General features: G+C 46.1%; 1 protein-coding gene across 2 annotated transcripts in view; it reads left to right on the top strand.

Annotated features, from left to right (window-relative positions):
* The window catches only part of cfap54 (cilia and flagella associated protein 54), a 763,542-nt gene that overhangs the window by 617,893 nt on the left and 133,023 nt on the right, over window positions 1-12,626 (top strand). For both annotated transcript variants that reach the window (XM_038810895.1, XM_038810894.1), the window contains 2 exons: window positions 195-321; window positions 7,198-7,353. In XM_038810895.1, the coding sequence (XP_038666823.1) occupies window positions 195-321; window positions 7,198-7,353 (283 nt within the window). The remainder of the gene's footprint in view (window positions 1-194; window positions 322-7,197; window positions 7,354-12,626) is intronic.

Raw genomic sequence — 12,626 nt, 5'->3', positions numbered from 1 at the left:
AACACTGGCATTGACCAGCTGGGCTGAATAGTCTGTTTCTTTGCTGTAGATTCTATGTAACCTATTTGAATTTATTTGTGCATATTATGTAAATCTTTTAATTTGATTACTCTTTCTTTCTGGAAAATCAGTAAAACTGAAGAACCTTTCGTGAAGGGATGAACTGAGCAAATGTGTTTGTGTTTTGTGTGTAGCTTGTTTCACTGGGTGAAAGTGTGCAGCATCAAGCAAATGGAAGAATTTACTCCATGCCAGTATTCCCATTGAAAAACATCTATTTGCCACACATTATCTTGCTGGCAAAAATTAAACTAAGACTAGGTAAGATAATATATTGCAAACTTTATCTATATTATTCTGGAGGTGAAGTTAGCGTGTGAGTAATTTTTGATGCAACTTCAAATGAACAGGTTATTATCAACACTTGAATTTTGTAGCGTCTCTTGTGCAGCAGACCATTTATGTTTTACATCGAAGATTAGATCTGGGCAAGAGAGGGACATGATCAAGAAGAGTGATTTATTTTTATGAGGCTTTTGAAGGCAAGGGCAGTCTGTCTGTGTAAATTAGTTTCTGGGAGAAAGTTCCAATGATCTGGGGCAGTGTGCCCTGTCCTTTTATATGGGTTGCCCCCTTGTGGTAGTGTCACCTCTGGGTGTCTTGACTGCCCATTGGTCGTGTCCTATTCTATGTGTTCATTAGCTGTATGTCTGCATGTCATGATGTCTCTGGTGCTCCCTCTAGTGTTTACTTAGTCTTAGTGTATTTACATTAACCCCTTGTGCATTTACAGTGATGCATATCACCACACTTATTAAAGTATTCAAGGGCTTTTAGAGTATCAACAAGTTATGACCAAAGAATGTTTATAACACAGAAAATGGCAAGGGGGATTTTGAGAATAATTTCTGAAAAGGAAAGGTTAGATATGAAGCAATTGGGCAGGATTTCATTAGCTTTAGATTTGATGGTCGTAGATGAAAAGTAGATTTGCTTGTGCGACATTACATCATGTATGAGTCAAAATTTGTTACTCTATAGCAAAGTTGAAACCATCCTTATCAATTGCCGCATCATTACTCTTGCTTCAGCTCCTTCAACCTCCTTAGCTGACCTTTCAAGCTGAGCCATCAGTGCATAACCATAGCGTTCTACTCAACCCTAATCTGACCTTCTTATCCCATGTTCAGTGGGATGCCAAGATTGCATTTGGTCCAAATTGATCCTAGAAATCTACAGAATTATAAATTAGCATTATGGCCCATCTGGCAGTCCCCGGGTTGTTCAAAAGTGAACACAATTCCTTTTTCTTTAGCTCTCAATTAATGTTTTCTTTATGCATCTGCCTGACTTAATCTTTGTATTTTCCTCAAAAATACAGCTTTGAAATTTGCTGCTGACCATATTGGGGCTGTAATAAATACTGACATATGTGTGACTACATGACATTAATAAAACCTGTAGAATCAGCATGTAACAGGCAAATTAATTTCAACATAGATAAATGTGATGAGGTGCATTTGGTTCCAAGTATTGGGAGGCCACATACTGTTTGGATAATAAGAGTTTAAATTGGGTCGAGGAGCAACGGATCTAAAGATGGGGAGGTGGTGGTGTATTGTCACCTGTAATCTGGAGACCCGGCTTCGAATCTCATTATGGCAGATGGTGACATTTAAATTCATAAAAATGTGGAATTAAATGTCCAATGATGACCATGATACACAATGATTGTCGATTGTCATAAAAACCCACCTGATTCACTAACGTCCTAACCGGGTCTGGCCTGCATGTGACTCTGGATCCACAGCAATGTGGCTGATTCTTAACTGTGCCGCAACCAGTTATGGTACAATTAGGGATAGGCAATAAAGGCTGGCCCAGCCAGCGATGTCCACATCCCATGAATAAAAAGAAAAATCACTAAAGATGGTCTAGGTTAATTCGATCATAATTAAGAGGTGGTGATGGTGCAGAACTGAGTGCCTTCAGGATACACTTTTATATTCCATTCCTCATGCAATAAACTGACAATGTCTTTTGTTCTGTCACTGACACACCATAACAAAAGTTATAAATGTATTCCTCATACTTTACCTTGACAAGAACAAGGTTATTTTTACCGAAAGAGAAATCGTTAAACAGTTTCAAAAAATATTGTATTTTTCTCTGACTGATATTTGTGCTCGGAACTTAGGACTAGGTGTTTAGTCCACCATTTGATAACATCATGGCTGATCTGGTTGTGGCCTTAGCTCCACTTTCCTGTCTGTTCCCCATGACCCTTGTGTTGCTTGTCGATCAAACATCTCTCCAGCCTTAAGTAAATCCAATGACCCAGCCTCCACTGCTCCCTGAGGAAAATAATTCCTCACCTCTGTCTTAAAAGGAGACCTCTTATTTGTAAACTGTCTCCCCCACAAGAGGAAACATCCTTCCAGTGTCGACCTGTCAAGTCCCCGTAAGATCTTGTTTGTTTCAATAAGATCAACTCTCATTCTTCTAAACTCCAATGGGTATAGATAGGCTCAACCTATTCAACGTTTCTTTATAACATGGAGAGGACAGCGTGAAGCAGACTGATAAGCTTGAGGAGATACTTGTCAGGAAGGAAGATGTGTTGCGCGTTTTGAAAAACTTGAGGATAGACAAGTCCCCCGGGCCTGACGGGATATATCCAAGGATTCTATGGGAAGCAAGAAATGAAATTGCAGAGCCGTTGGCAATGATCTTTTCATCCTCGCTGTCAACAGGGGTGGTACCAGAGGATTGGAGAGTGGCGAATGTCGTGCCCCTGTTCAAAAAAGGGAATAGGGATAACCCTGGGAATTACAGGCCAGTTAGTCTTACTTCGGTGGTAGGCAAAGTAATGGAAAGGGTACTGAGGGATAGGATTTCTGAGCATCTGGAAAGGCATTGCTTGATTAGGGATAGTCAGCACGGATTTGTGAGGGGTAGGTCTTGCCTTACAAGTCTTATTGAATTCTTTGAGGAGGTGACCAAGCATGTGGATGAAGGTAAAGCAGTGGATGTAGTGTACATGGATTTTAGTAAGGCATTTGATAAGGTTCCCCATGGTAGGCTTATGCAGAAAGTAAGGAGGCATGGGATAGTGGGAAATTTGGCCAGTTGGATAACAAACTGGCTAACCGATAGAAGACAGAGAGTTGTGGTGGATGGCAAATATTCAGCCTGGAGCCCAGTTATCAGTGGCGTACCGCAGGGATCAGTTCTGGGTCCTCTGCTGTTTGTGATTTTCATTAACGACTTGGATGAGGGAGTTGAAGGGTGGGTCAGTAAATTTGCAGATGATACGAAGATTGGTGGAGTTGTGGATAGTGAGGAGGGCTGTTGTCGGCTTCAAAGAGACATAGATAGAATGCAGAGCTGGGCTGAGAAGTGGCAGATGGAGTTTAACCCTGACAAGTGTGAGGTTGTCCATTTTGGAAGGACAAATCTGAATGCGGAATACAGGGTTAATGGTAGGGTTCTTGGCAATGTGGAGGAGCAGAGAGATCTTGGGGTCTATGTTCATTGTTCTTTGAAAGTTGCCACTCAAGTGGATAGAGCTGTGAAGAAGGCCTATGGTGTGCTAGCGTTCATTAGCAGAGGGATTGAATTTAAGAGCCGTGAGGTGATGATGCAGCTGTACAAAACCTTGGTCAGGCCACATTTGGAGTACTGTGTGCAGTTCTGGTCACCTCATTTTAGGAAGGATGTGGAAGCTTTGGAAAAGGTGCAAAGGAGATTTACCAGGATGTTGCCTGGAATGGAGAGTAGGTCTTATGAGGAAAGGTTGAGGGTGCTAGGCCTTTTCTCATTAGAACGGAGAAGGATGAGGGGCGACTTGATAGAGGTTTATAAGATGATCAGGGGAATAGATAGAGTAGATAGTCAGAGACTTTTTCCCCGGGTGGAACACACCATTACAAGGGGACATAAATTTAAGATAAATGGTGGAAGATATAGAGGGGATGTCAGAGGTAGGTTCTTTACCCAGAGAGTAGTGGGGGCATGGAATGCACTGCCTGTGGTAGTAGTTGAGTCGGAAAATTTATGGACCTTCAAACGGCTATTGGATAGGTACTTGGATTAGGGTAGAATAAGGGAGTGTAGGTTAACTTCTTAAGGGCAGCACGGTAGCATTGTGGATAGCACAATTGCTTCACAGCTCCAGGGTCCCAAGTTCGATTTCGACTTGGGTCACTGTCTGTGTGGAGTCTGCACATCCTCCCCGTGACTGCGTGGGTTTCCTCCGGGTACTCCGGTTTCCTCCCACAGTCCAAAGATGTGCAGGTTGGGTGGATTGGCCATGACAAATTGTCCAAAATTCTATGATTAACCTAGGACAAAAGTTCGGCGCAACATCGTGGGCCGAAGGGCCTGTTCTGTGCTGTATTTCTCTATCTCTATCTATAACATATACCCTTCATCCCAGGCATGAATCGAATGAACCTTTTCTGCACTTCTTCTAATGTAATGTTATCCTTTTCAAATAAGGAGATTAAAACTATACACTGTACTCCAAATGTGGTCTCAGAAAGCTCCTGTACTTCTGTAGGAAATTTTCCCCACTTTTATATTCCATTCCCCTCGCAATAGATGCCAACATTCCATTTGCCTTCCGAATCACTTGCTGTACCAGCATATTCTTCTTGTGATTTATGTACCAGGATACCCAGATCCATCTGTAACACAGGGTTCTGTAACTTCTCTCCATTTAAATAATCTGCTGTTTTTCTATTCTTTCTGCCAAAGTGGACAAGTTCACATTTTCCCACATTGCTCCATCTGCCAAATCATTGCCCACTCATTTGCCCATCGACCGTGGATATCTAAGGAAATAAGGGAGAGTATCAAATTGAAGGAAAAAGCATATAAAGTGGCAAAGATTGCTGGAAGATTAGAGGACTGGGAAATCTTTAGGGGGCAACAGAAAGCTACTAAAAAAGCTATAAAGAAGAGTAAAATAGAGTATGAGAGTAAACTTGCTCAGAATATAAAAACAGACAGTAAAAGTTTTTACAAATATATAAGACAAAAAAGAGTGGCTAAGGTAAATATTGGTCCTTTAGAGGATGAGAAGGGAGTTTTAATAATGGGAAATGAGGAAATGGCTGAGGAACTGAACAGGTTTTTTGGGTCGGTCTTCACAGTGGAAGACACAAATAACATGCCAGTGACTGATAGAAATGAGGCTATGACAGGTGAGGACCTTGAGACGATTGTTATCACTAAGGAGGGAGTGATGGGCAAGCTAATGGGGCTAAAGGTAGACAAGTCTCCTGGCCCTGATGGAATGCATCCCAGAGTGCTAAAAGAGATGGCTAGGGAAATTGCAGATGCACTGGTGATAATTTACCGAAATTCACTAGACTCTGGGGTGGTCCCGGTGGATTGGAAATTAGCAAACGTGACGCCACTGTTTAAAAAAGGAGGTAGGCAGAAAGCAGGAAATTATAGGCCAGTGAGTTTAACTTCGGTAATAGGGAAGATGCTGGAATCTATCATCAAGGAAGAAATTGCGAGGCATCTGGATAGAAATTGTCCCATTGGGCAGACGCAGCATGGGTTCGTAAAAGGCAGGTCGTGCCTAACTAATTTAGTGGAATTTTTTGAGGACATTACCAGTGCAGTAGATAACGGGGAGCCGATGGATGTGGTATATCTGGATTTCCAGAAAGCCTTTGACAAGGTGCCACACAAAAGGTTGCTGCATAAGATAAAGATGCATGGCATTAAGGGTAAAGTAGTAGCATGGATAGAGGATTGGTTAATTAATAGAAAGCAAAGAGTTGGGATAAATGGGTGTTTCTCTGGTTGGCAATCAGTAGCTAGTGGTGTCCCTCAGGGATCCGTGTTGGGCCCACAATTGTTCACAATTTACATTGATGATTTGGAGTTGGGGACCAAGGGCAATGTGTCCAAGTTTGCAGATGACACTAAGATGAGTGGTAAAGCGAAAAGTGCAGAGGATACTGGAAGTCTGCAGAGGGATTTGGATAGGTTAAGTGAATGGGCTCGGGTCTGGCAGATGGAATACAATGTTGACAAATGTGAGGTTATCCATTTTGGTAGGAATAACAGCAAACGGGATTATTATTTAAACGATAAAATATTAAAGCATGCCGCTGTTCAGAGAGACTTGGGTGTGCTAGTGCATGAGTCACAGAAGGTTGGTTTACAAGTGCAACAGGTGATTAAGAAGGCAAATGGAATTTTGTCCTTCATTGCTAGAGGGATGGAGTTTAAGACCTTGTGTGGCACCTATGTTGCAATTGTATAAGGTGTTAGTGCGGCCACACCTGGAGTATTGTGTTCAGTTTTGGTCTCCTTACTTGAGAAAGGACGTACTGGCGCTGGAGGGTGTGCAGAGGAGATTCACTAGGTTAATCCCAGAGCTGAAGGGGTTGGATTATGAGGAGAGGTTGAGTAGACTGGGACTGTACTCGTTGGAATTTAGAAGGATGAGGGGGGATCTTATAGAAACATTTAAAATTATGAAGGGAATAGATAGGATAGATGCGGGCAGGTTGTTTCCACTGGCGGGTGACAGCAGAACTAGGGGGCATAGCCTCAAAATAAGGGGAAGTAGATTTAGAACTGAGTTTAGGAGGAACTTCTTCACCCAAAGGGTTGTGAATCTATGGAATTCCTTGCCCAGTGAAGCAGTTGAGGCTCCTTCATTACATGTTTTTAAGGTAAAGATAGATAGTTTTTTGAAGAATAAAGGGATTAAGGGTTATGGTGTTTGGGCCGGAAAGTGGAGCTGAGTCCACAAAAGATCAGCCATGATCTCATTGTATGGCGGAGCAGGCTCGAGGGGCCAGATGGCCTACTCCTGCTCCTAGTTCTTATGTTCTTATGTTCTTATTTAACCGACACATACCTCTTGGACTTGTTACCTCCTTTTGACAACTTCCACTTTCTTGGTGTCTTTGGCAAATTTAGCTGCCATACATTCTGCCCCTGCATCCAAGTCATTGATATAAATTGTATAGTTGAGGCCTCAGCACTGATCCCTATGGGAATCCACTAGTTACAACTGAAATTTTTCTTAGCTGTATCCTTAAAATAATTGAAATACTATCACTGCTATTTCAACATTTTGGCTTTCAGTACAACTTACTCAGCTCCCAAAGTATATTTTCTATGTACAGTGAATTAAACAGATTTCCTCTTCTCTTCCCACACAAGGTAGCGCTTCAGCACAGCTGACAGTATGCTCAGCTGAAAGGTGGAACTCAGCATCATGGCAAGAACCACATTCCTGTTTCAGTACAGGCCTTAACCTTTGCAAAAATGCAGCATCTAAGGAATACGATGTAGAAGCAGAAATCCTATTTCAAAAAGGTATACAATCGACATAATATTAACATGCCTTGTCAATGAATATTGTAAATAAACACATTTGGATTTATCTTTTGGTCAGCCCTCTTAGGCAAGGCTGAGTTACATATTAAATGAAAAAATCTTTTAGAAATGTTAGGCTGACTCCCTGATTGAGCATTTGCAGCCCAAGTGTCGTGTTTTCAGAAATTACCAGTGTTCACTGTGAAAATGTGTATATTTAGTAATCTGTTACAAGGTTACAATATGAGTTCGCAGTCTGAGCTTGGAGCCTTGGAAGTCTCTGCACCCTGCGGGTCTGCCATGCCACGTCCTGGATTGTGTGTATCCATAACGGGGCCAACCCCAGCTCCTGCCTGTCTGTCCCACTGACCACCCATAACTCCCACTGACCGTGGAGGCGTCTGGTCGCATGGCTGAATGCTATTGTGAATAGGGAATTGGCAATCACACATCCCGAATGGAGCCCCGTGGGTAAGCACACAATGTAGTATGTGGGAGTTATTGCCTTGCATCCCATTCAGACTGTGATACCTGGACACTGTGCCCAAACACTGTGGTAGGCAATACCTAGGACCCAGCAGCCAACATCCAAACACCCAGGGGCTGGGCCTCAGCACGAGGGACAGTACCGCTGCCTGAGTGTGGGTGAGTGCACCGGGGAGGGGACCAGCGCCCGGTCCAGGTAAAGGTGTCTGGGGTCCGGTGGGTGAGAGGGGAAAGAATGGAGGAATGGAGGGTCCTTGGCTGGACGACACCGCTGACTGTCAGTCTTCCACTCTCTCCCAATTCCTTACAAATATTACAGGGGTGGACGATGTATTTTTTTTTGTTTTCTAAAAGTACCCAATTGTTTTGTACCAATTAAGGGGCAATTTAGTGTGTCCAGTCCACCTACCCTGCACATCTTTGGGTTGTAGGGGTGAGACCTACACAGACAAGGGGAGAATGTGCAAACTCCACATGATCAGTGACCCGGGGCCGAAATTGAACCCAGGTCCTCAGCGTGTGGCAGCAGTACTGAGGGGTGGGATGGTATCTTGGACCCTGCGGAAGCTGCCCTGGTGGTGTTGCTGGCTGGCCAGGCACTGGAGAAGGCAGTGGCAGCAGTGTACAGAGGCGCTGGCCCATGTGCAGCCCTGAGGACCCAGCTGCCCATCAGGCCAGGGAGAGGCCCAGAGTGGGAGACCCACGACGGTCCAAGGTTCACAGGCGTCATTGGTCTTTGAAACAGATGACAAACAGTGTGTGCTGGGGAGATGGACATGGGATTGGTGACAAAGTGCCAGAGTCAGTGTACTGATCGAGGCCAACAGACTTTAATGGTGAACAAAAGTGTCTCCAGCTGCCCCGATGGTGATGCCCCACTCATCCCACCCCTCCCTGAGCCCCCCATCTTTCCCCCCACACCACCCTTACTCCCTACCCCAGCCCCAGTATCCTCTCAGGGATACTCGGCGTGCTCAACCGCTGCTCCCAGAATGCACATCAGAGGTGGAGGCAGCTTGCTGCCTATCCTGTCCCATGGCCTTCGATGCCCCAGGCCTTGGGGCATACTCTGGGGGTTCTGCACTTGCCGGTGACACATTACCATGCTACAATGTACCTGGTGTAGACTGTGAGACGCGCTATTGCCAGGTGTAGTAATTGAGGGAGCTGGAGGCCACCGTCGCCATCCCGTCGGATGGCTTCGGGTTGACACACAGTGTCCCTCCTCCCAGTAGGTACCTATGGGGCCCTGGGGTGCACTTCGGGGTGGAGGGGCAGCTGGATTGAGCTAGCGGCTACCCTTGTATCATCTGTCTCTGCTAGCGCTCGGCTATGCCCACCTGGGACTGATACATGCTCCCTAATGCCTCATCAAGGTCCACCTCGGGCTGGGACACGTTCCCCAGCAACCGGGACATGCTGTTGAGGGCCTCTACCATAGCTGTCACTGACAGAGCCACGCCTTAGACATCTCCACTCATGCTGCTGACATCGTGCAACTGACTCTCCACTGCAGTCGCCAACCTAGATGGCCACGGTGTCATGCATTGCCAGCCCAGCTCCTGTGCCTGTAGCCTCTGGGACTCCTCCATCGGCTATGGACATGCTGGAGGGTCGCTGACATCCTCCTCTGAAACTAATGGCCACACCCTAGTTTCTGTATCAGCTCCAGGTAAACCTGTTCCAGAGGCTTAGCATCTGGCTGGGCCCCAGCTCGGTCCTGGGATCCAGCAGACCACCGACTACTGTCTCGCCTGGGTTTTTCTGCCTCCACCTGATTGCATCAATAGGTATGAGGTGCTCACAGAATGTGCCCTGGAAGCCTGTCCACTACTTTTGCCCGCTAAGGTGTGCGTCTCTGCACGGGTGGAGGGTGGGGATGACAGCTGTGCCTTGACAATTATGGTTGCATTCTCAAAGCTCTCCTCTGAGGTGTTCTGTTGGAAGGCGGGGGAGGGGGGACTACTCGGATGGGCCGGCACCGTTGGCTGCAGGTCATGCAGGAGTATGGACATGTAGTCAGTGGGAGGGATGGGTCAGTTTCCATGGCATTGACAACTCATGTTTGACAGGTCATCTGGATGGGGGCCAGGGATCCTCACCTCTGGGCCGTGCGCAGACCTCCATGATGGTCATCACTCAGTCCTTGGCCATGCCAGTGACCTCCAGGGCCCATTCCTCATAGGGGGTGAGAACACTGATGTCCGGTACCCCGCCACCCGTCTGGGCACTCTCCTGTTGATTGTGGACCGACCTCTCCTGCAGGGACACAGAGGGGGCATTGTTAGCTGCACATGTTGAGAAGGTGTGGCTTGGGGGTTGTGGGAGGGGGCTTAGTGGGATGGGGAGTTTGGCGGATGGGGCGTATGGGTGGTGGGGGTCAGATGTCAGATGCAAACTTACCTGAACAGCCAGGTGGAGGTTGTTGACCTTCTTGTGGCACTGGGTGCCGGACCTTTTGGTCATGCTCCCCAAGCTGACGGCCACTGCCACTTCCTCCCAGCCAGCAGTGGCTGTCCTGTAGCCGATCCTCCTGGACCCCCGAGGGAACAGGTTTCCCGTCTGGCCTCCACCATCTGGAACGCATCTAACATTGTCCCAGGTTGGCGTCGCCGAAACATGGAGCTGGTCTCTGCGGCGGCATGGCTGTGAGTGGAGTGGGTTTGGCTGTGCAGGAACGGTTTAAGTGCTGCTGTTCCTTGTTAGTGGGGGCCTGGCGAGCCCGGCCTCGGCGAATCAGCTGGCGAACCATGTTTTGTGGCGTGAATCCTGTGGAGACTCGTTAAGTGGACCGATTGACATGCTATCGCAGTATATCATATCCTGTGTGCATAATGGCAAATATACTTTGTTCAAAAACTCAATAAAAAACATTTATATTTTAAAAAAAATTTTTTATCGCGGTGATGGCCTCGCCAGGCTGAGCATCGGGGAGCTTGCGTCATTTCCCGCTCGCTACTACACTTGGAGAATATTTGGTTAAATCGCACCCTAAGTGTAGTTTGATAGTGGTGTGGAACTCGCCGGCAAAGCCAACGGGAAGCTCCCTGCATGGACAGAGTGGAAAATCGGAAATTTTTTCCGAGGTTGGAAGAGCCAATTACATGGGGACATAGGTTTAAGATGCGAGGGGCAAAGTTTCGAGGAGATGTGCGAGAGAAGTTTTTTTAAACAGAGGGCAGTGTGTGCCTGGAATTCGTTGCCGGAGGAGGTGGCGGAAGCAGATATGATGGTGACGTTTAAGGAGCGTCTTGAAAAATACATGAATCGGATGAGAATAGAGGGATACGGACCCTGGAAATGTAGAAGGTTTTAGGTTAGACAGGCAGCATGGTCGGCGTTGGCTTGGAGAGCCAGAGGGCTTCTACCTCTGCAGTACTGTTCTTTGTAAAATTTGCCAGAAATGAAATAGAAATATTTCCGTTAATTTCCGCCCAATTTTCATTAGAACCTGTAAGAGTCGGAAATGAAAAATGAAATGAAAATCGCTTATTGTCACGAGTAGGCATCAATGAAGTTACTGTGAAAAGCCCCTAGTCGCCACATTCCGCCGCCTGTCCGGGAAGGCTGGTACGGGAATCGAACCGTGCTGCTGGCCTGCTTTAAAAGCCAGAGATTTAGCCCAGTGAGCTAAACCAGCTCTTGAGGCACCAGGTCTTGAGGAAGTGAAAGAGGGAGAATGGAAAAACACTAAGAGGGAAGGTCTGTGATAGGCCGGAGGACAGGAGAGGTCAAATGGCCAGGCCAAAATTAGTGATAATGGGACAAGCAAAGAAACAGAAGATGTGCCTCTGGAGGTGTGAATGGCAGAATCCTTAGTATCTGCCATTCAAATACAAAGTAAAGGAAATAAGGAGAAACAAGAGACAGCACGGCAGCACAAGTGGATAGTACTGTGGCTTCACAGCACCAGGGTCCTAGGTTCGAATCCCCGCTGGATCACTGTCTGTGCGGAGTCTGCACGTTCTCCCCGTGTCTGCGTGGGTTTCCTCCGAGTGCTCCGGTTTCCTTTCACAGTCCAAAGACGTGCAGGTTAGGTGGATTGGCCATGATAAATTGCCCTTAGTGACCAAAAAGGTTAAGAGGGGTTATTGGGTTACGGGGATAGGGTGGAAGTGAAGGTTTAAGTGGATCGGTGCAGATCCGTTGGGCCAAATGGCCTCCTTCTGCACTGTATGTTCTACATTCTGAGAACAAAAACAAAACAACAAAGAAAAAGGAAACCAAATGTGGGCAGAGGATATGATCTAAAAGTGTTGAACTCACTGTTGAGTCCAGGGCTGGAATGTGGCGACTCAGGGCTTTTCACAGTAACTTCATACTTGCGACAATAAAAGATTATTATTATTATTAGAAGGCTGTAAATACTCAGTTGAAAGATGAGGTGCTGCTCCTTTATTGGAACCTCACATTGTCATCAAAATTACTGATAAACGGGCGGTATGTGGCGCAGTGGTTAGCACTGGGACTGTGGCGCCGAGGACCCGGGTTCGAATCTCGGCCCTGGGTCACTGTCTGTGTGAAGTTTACACATTCTCCCCATGTCTGCGTGGGCTTCACCCCCACAAACCAAAGAAGTGCTGATTAGGTGGATTGGCCACACTAAACTGCCCCTTAATTGAAAAAGAAAATAATTGGCTGCTCTAAAATTTAAAAAGAAAAAAAAAGTTACTGATAAGCGTGATGTTGTTGTCTGATGAGCCAACTTCTACATAAGAGGGCAAACATCAATTCTCTTAACTAACAATGATCCTTATTGTCACAAGTAGGCTTACATGAACACTGCA

The sequence above is a fragment of the Scyliorhinus canicula genome, chromosome 11, assembly GCF_902713615.1.
Source record: "Scyliorhinus canicula chromosome 11, sScyCan1.1, whole genome shotgun sequence".
In the NCBI taxonomy this organism is placed as follows: Eukaryota; Metazoa; Chordata; class Chondrichthyes; order Carcharhiniformes; family Scyliorhinidae; genus Scyliorhinus; species Scyliorhinus canicula.
Note: the sequence above shows the minus strand (reverse complement) of the source record. Positions and strands in the feature narration are given on the sequence as shown.